Source organism: Mizuhopecten yessoensis, unplaced genomic scaffold (genome assembly GCF_002113885.1).
Source record: "Mizuhopecten yessoensis strain PY_sf001 unplaced genomic scaffold, ASM211388v2 scaffold10955, whole genome shotgun sequence".
Classification (NCBI taxonomy): domain Eukaryota; kingdom Metazoa; phylum Mollusca; class Bivalvia; order Pectinida; family Pectinidae; genus Mizuhopecten; species Mizuhopecten yessoensis.
In genome coordinates this window covers 140342-147244 of record NW_018408805.1, presented here as the reverse complement: position 1 = coordinate 147244, position 6903 = coordinate 140342, and the positions used below count along the sequence as shown (strand labels likewise).

The 6903-nt window shown below is 38.7% G+C and overlaps 1 protein-coding gene across 1 annotated transcript in view; it reads left to right on the top strand.

Moving 5' to 3' along the window:
* The first annotated feature begins 4175 nt into the window (after positions 1-4175).
* Positions 4176-6903, top strand: part of LOC110464075 (protein FAM177A1-like) — a 15567-nt gene continuing 12839 nt past the window's right edge. The window contains exons 1-2 of the mRNA XM_021519106.1: positions 4176-4281; positions 5073-5243. Of these exons, the coding sequence (XP_021374781.1) occupies positions 4255-4281; positions 5073-5243 (198 nt within the window). The 5' untranslated portion in view covers positions 4176-4254. The remainder of the gene's footprint in view (positions 4282-5072; positions 5244-6903) is intronic.

The window sequence follows — 6903 nt, the reverse complement described above, 5'->3', positions numbered from 1 at the left end:
CTAGAGTATGAAATGGTTTTACCCCTTATCTCATGAGAGTTTCCAAGAATAATTGATAATTTACAGTAAAGGTTATTTCATTTAAAGGAATTGCATTTGAATTATTTATGTTGTTTACTGGTAAAGAGTATTGTTGTTTTATAGTGTCTATAGTAGATTTGATGAGAATCAAATATTCTAAATCAAACAATAAAGAGTTATTAAATTTCCATAATCCCCTACTTTTTTGAAAGTTGTGAAAAGCTAAGTGTACCACCATTATAAGCAACTCTTTTGCTATAGCATCGACCACATGGTGGCAATGTCTACACTTCCATGTTAGGTAGGGATGTTACTGGTGTGTTGTCTACACTTCCACGTTCGATAGGGATGTTACTGGTTTGTTGTCTACACTTCCACGTTCGATAGGGATGTTACTGGGGTGTTGTCTACACTTCCTTGTTAGGTAGGGATGTTCCTGGTGTGTTGTCTACGCTTCCATGTTAGGTAGAGATGTTACTGGTTTGTTGTCTACACTTCCGTGTTAGGTAGGGATGTTCCTGGTGTGTTGTCTACGCTTCCATGTTAGGTAAGGATGTTACTGGTGTGTTGTCTACACTTCATTGTTAGGTAGGGAGGTTACTGGTGTGTTGTCTACACTTCCATGTTAGGTATGGATGTTACTGGTGTGTTGTCTTCACTTCCATGTTAGGTATGGATGTTACTGGTGTGTTGTCTACACTTCCATGTTCGGTAGGTATGTTACTGGTGTGTTGTCTACACTTCCATGTTTGGTATGGATGTTACTGGTGTGTTGTCTACACTTCATTGTTAGGTAGGGAGGTTACTGGTGTGTTGTCTACCCTTCCACGTTCGGTAGGGATGTTACTGGTGTGTTGTCTTCACTTCCATGTTAGGTAAGGATGTTACTGGTGTGTTGTCTACACTTCCATGTTGGGTTGTGATGTTACTGGTGTGTTGTCTACACTTCCACGTTAGGTAGGGATGTTACTGGTGTGTTGTGTACACTTCCATGTTGGGTTGTGATGTTACTGGTGTGGTTGTGATGTTACTGGTGTGTTGTCTACACTTCCACGTGTGTTGTCTACACTTCATTGTTAGGTAGGGATGTTACTGGGGTGTTGTGTACACTTCCATGTTGGGTTGTGATGTTACTGGTGTGTTGTCTTCACTTCCATGTTCGTTAGGGATGTTACTGGTGTGTTGTCTTCACTTCCACGTTCGGTAGAAATGTTACTGGTGTGTTGTCTACACTTCCATGTTTGGTATGGATGTTACTGGTGTGTTGTCTACACTTCCACGTTCGGTAGGGATGTTACTGGTGTGTTGTCTTCACTTCCATGTTCGGTAGGGATGTTACTGGTGTGTTGTCTTCACTTCCACGTTCGGTAGAAATGTTACTGGTGTGTTGTCTACACTTCCATGTTCGGTAGGGATGTTACTGGTGTGTTGTCTTCACTTCCACGTTCGGTAGAAATGTTACTGGTGTGTTGTCTACACTTCCATGTTCGGTAGGGATGTTACTGGGGTGTGGTCTTCACTTCCATGTTAGGTAAGGATGTTACTGGTGTGTTGTCTACCCTTCCACGTTCGGTAGGGGTGTTACTGCTGTGTTGTCTTCACTTCCATGTTCGGTAGGGATGTTACTGGTGTGTTGTCATCACTTCCATGTTAGGTAGAGATGTTACTGGTTTGTTGTCTACACTTCCACGTTAGGTAGGGATGTTACTGGTGTGGTGTGTACACTTCCATGTTTGGTATGGATGCTACTGGTGTGTTGTCTATACTTCCATGTTCGGTAGTGATGTTACTGGTTTGTTGTCTACACTTCCACGTTAGGTAGGGATGTTACTGGCGTGTTGTCTACACTTCCATGTTCGGTAGGGATGTTACTGGTGTGTTGTCGACACTTCCACGTTCGGTAGGAATCGATAGGGCGTGCCCTTATTGACAGAAATTCCCACGGGGTCTCCGATATGAATTGTTTGAACCTATGTTTGGGAATGAATAAAACACAATTCTTTTATTTAAAATTCAGTAATTCTGAAATCAAATAAAAGCTGTTTGGGTTTTTCTGGGGTTTTTTTTTTGTTTATTTGGTTTTTTTTAAAATTTTCTTTAATTTGTATTTATAATTTATAAGAGGAAGTTGAAAGCTAGTGTCTATCCTATCTAATGAGGTTCTATCATACACAAGGAGATATAATTGACTTGTCGTAGTGCTTGTATCTGAATAAAGATACTTTAATACAATCGTTTAGTCTGAACGCTTGCCTGATCATAACTAAACACCATGTCTGGTATGTAAACAAGGAGATTTGTAAATGGTAACCTGTTATTAGGCCGTTGTGTCTCTTTTTAAAAAGATCCGCAGGGCCCGTATTTATGAAACCGTTCTCATGTTCACGCAATGTATTCTTTGCTCAAACCAATTTTCTTGTAACTCGCTTAAATCATGTTCAACGATCCAGAAGACAAAAGTGAAAATTGAACAGAGTTATCGACTTTAGAGTAAATATCTTCAATGTTTTCCAAACCAGTGAAAAATAAGATTTTTTTTATCAATTTTTGACGGGAACAATAAACACGGCTTGAGCACAAAATCCATGCTTGAGCATGAGAACTGTTATGAATACGGACCCGCCATATCCATGTGAGGTCCTATTGTCAAAAGTCGCGTCGATGTAATCAAAAAGTATAACCTTGGTCCTCCTGTGATCCCGTCCAAACAGCGCCCGTAATCGGCCTCTTTTTGGTTTCTGCTCAAACTCAATTGTCTTTGCGTAAGTGCATCCCATTATCTATGTCTGGTTTACAGCTTTCTCAACATGGACGAAACCATTGACGTCATAATAAGCATCTATATAGATGCTTCATCGTTGCGTCTATAGGCTTAGTTGATTTTGGAGAAAATGATACCTTTGGTCGCTACAGTATTATTTGCCATTAGTTTGCTTTAAACGTCTTTTTATCATGGTTGTCCCTGCAGGTAGGGCGTAAGAATTGTACTTGCTGCCCCCATTGCATATTCGTAAGAGGCGACTAAGTTTGGGGTCGTATCTTTTCTCTTCTTTCTAAAGAACTTTCTTCTTCCTAATGCCTCCCTTGACAATGCCTCACCTTTGGCCTGTAGTTGAGCGTTCGACCCTGTGTGGAAGGCTTTGGGTTCTGTCCCCTGACAAGACATATCAGAGTCTGTTAAAATGGTAGTTTCTACTCCTGCTTAACGCTCAGCAATTTATATGTGGGACGACTTGTTCGCTCGTTGTCAGTATAATGTGACCGGGTGGAGTGTCCTGCTGTGTGTCTTTGGCAGTATACGTATATTTCAGTGAGGTAGCACTATAAAGTCGGCATCAGTTCCACGCTATCACAAGGAGACAAACACGAACATATCGCAGTCTCCCAAAATACACACGCATACACTATACTCGCATGTATCTTGCACACAGGAGAGGCCGTCCTTAATTGACCATAGCTGTTGATTGGACGTTAAACAATTCTAAACCAAAACCAAACCAAACCAATTTAGCATGGTATGTTTGTTTTTCACTAGTATGATAGTACATGTACATAGTCCTCCTCACCTTGACATCGATTCCTGTTTTTAAAACTTGTTTTTCCTCTAGGCCAATCATGATATACTGAAATATGAACGTAATATTTGTTTTGGTTCTTGAGATAAAGTGCTCAGAAGATATCTGGAATAAATATTACGAAAACAATATGGACGAACATTTGAAACAGAATTTAAATACTAATAAACGATACAATAGTTTATAACTGTTAATGGAATTTAACTGTTAAGTCATTTCTTACACTTAAATTACATGGGAAAAGCAATAAAGAAAAACCGACTGAGAGAATCAATTTTCTAAATCATTTCCTCCCAGATGACAACCAAGCTTCTTGGTAAAAATGGATTTTAACATTATTTAGCCTTTTCATTATAAATTATTTATAAAATTCAAATGCTGTTGTCGTGGGAAAAAATCCATAATTTTATTTGAAACTATATTAAGAGTATTTCTGGAGAAAAATATATGAAAAAGAAAAAGAAAAGTTTTAGCCTAAGCGTTCATTGTAAGGAACGTTAAACTCCGATAAGAATTAGGCTTACTGTTCATTTCTCACCAGCCAGACGTCCGTATTTTAGTCTTCCCCTATATGGGAATCGGAATCATGTCTATGTTTTGCCTGTAGGATATATTTGTGTATGCTTTAGCAACACTGAAAAGCAAACCAGAAACGAAAATGACAGAACTCGGGGTGGACCCTTCGGTAGATATGTTTCCGTCATTTATATATATTTTAAAACATTCACAGTGAACCTTGTATGATTTACGCATTTTTGTGTGATATGTGTATGTTGATTTGTAACTGTGTACAGTTTTATTAAGAAAATGGACGACGTCACGATTGTTGTTATTTTTATACCCTTCCTAGTCCGACTACGCAGTACACACTGCCAATAATAACTAAGTAGATCGAGCTGTACTTATTTTAACAACTTTGAACTTTAATGTAACATATCACCAACGATGCTGTATATGCCTCTCTGATTCTGATAATGTACATATTATGTATCATGATTGTGTTTACACTTCTGAGAATTCTTTATTTGGAATAAGACCCGTGATATACCATATAAACAAAGTACCGTGTACAATCACGGAATTAGATTAGTCCGTGGTACCATACAGGAGTTTGCAGTTTCGTTTTGATAGTACTAAGTAGTCATATATTACTACCTGGCCTCCACTGTTCTAGCCCAAGTTTCCCCTGGCCCTGAGTGGCACCAGACTTAGACATTTTGTAGATACATTGTAGATGTCTTATAGATGTTCCACACCAGACATCTACTGTACATGTAACGTTATCTGTCAAAATGTCTAAGTCTATAAGTGTCAGGACTAGATGATACGCAGGCTAACTATTTGTGAGTTTTTGTTGGAAACAATTATAAATAATTGTCTTAAACCCCTCCTGTCGCACAATGCACTGTCTGGTTTATTTGTTCAATCTGATCATGTCGGCAGGTTTGTGTAAATCTATTGACATCTGTTTTATAGATGAATGAAAGGATAGAATTTACCAATGTATCGTTAGATGCAGAGGCCCTGTCACCTATAAAGAAGAAACAGCCCAGGAGGATCCTGCACTTTAGTGATGGCATCCTGGAGGAATACTCTACTGACGAGGACGAGGAGGAAAAGAAACCAGCTGAGCCTCCTGTAGACCCTGTATGTTTGTTATACAGTATAACCCCACTTCCTCGAACTCGGTTTACTCGAATACCCCTCATTCATCGAACAGTTTATTTTGTCCCGATCGGGTTCGTATATATTCTTTGTAAATAGCCCTGGACTAGCTGAACCGAAATTTGTCCCTGACTCTTCATTGTCATAGTATTGATTCTATCTATTCGTCGAACCTGTGTGACATATCACGCCTGTATTTTCCTGTGTATCACACCGGCACTGTGAAAACACCTCTGGCTAAGACTACAGTTTACCAGTATTGGTGACATGATTTACTTAATAGCATATAGTACCGTTTTACAATACGTACGTATGTTTAATAATTATCACTCAAGATTTGACAAATATATAGTTGACGATCTAGGACCAACCTCGGATTACTCGAATACCATGTATTCCTTGAACTATTAATCTGGGACCTATGCGTTCGAGTAAATGGGGTTTTACTGTAGTTTGTAATTTATCAGCTGTGTTTTGTAGTTATCCTGGTCCAAATGACCAAGGTATATGCTATTGTAATACTGCAACACTTGACATTTGTTGTCTGTCAGACAAATTTTCATCAAGCAACTTTTTTAGCCCACCATCATCTGATGGTGAGACATTCAAATCACCTTTCGTCCGTGGTCCGTTCGTCCTTAAACAATTCTTGTTATGATATCGCTTTTTCTCAGAAAGTACAAAAGGGATATTTCTCAAATTTGATAAGAAGGTTCCCCTTGGTCTGTAGTTGTGCATGTTTACTTTAAAGACTAATCATAAAAACAAAATGGCCAAAAAGTAGCCATCTTGAATTTTAGCAGTGAATGTTTGTTACCGGTATTTCTCAGGAATTTTTTAAGGGATCTTTCTCAAATTTTGTGTGTAGGTTCCCCTTAGTCTGTTGTTGTGCATGTTTACTTTTGAGACTGATCATATTAACAAAATGGTCGAAGGTGGCCTGGCCATCTGGGATTTTAACAGTGAATGTTTGTTAACTCTATTTCTCTTGAAGTTTTAGAGGGACCTTTCTCAAATTTGATATATTGGTCCCCCTTCAGTTTAGTTGTGCATGTTTACTTTTGAGACTGATCAGATAAACAAAATAGCAGACAGACGGCCATCTTGGATTTTGACTGTGAATGTTTGTTAGCGCTATATTTCAGGAAGTTCTGGAAGGATCTTTCTCAAAATTGACATGTAGTTTCCCTTGGTCGGTAGTTGTTCATGTATACTTTTGAGACTGATCGTATAAGTAAAATGGCCAAAAGGCGGCCATCTTGAATTTTAGCTGTGAATGTTTATCGCTATTTCTCTGGAGTTCTGGAGGGATCCTCCTTAAATTATGTGTATATAGGTTCCCCTTAGTGTGTAGTTGTGCATGTTTACTTTGAAAAGTGATCATAAAAACAAGATGGCCACATAAAAAACAAGATGGCCACATGAAGTACTAATAAGATCTTTCTGATATTGTAATGATAAGGCCTTTTTAGGTCACCTGAGACAAAGTCTCAAGTGACCTATTGCGATCGCCTTTTGTCCGTCGTCGTCCGTCGTGCGTCCGTAAACAATTTACATTTTCGACTTCTTCTCCAAAACCCCTGAACCAATTTCAATGAAATTTTGCAGGGACCTTCCATGGACAAAGGTCAACAAAAATAGT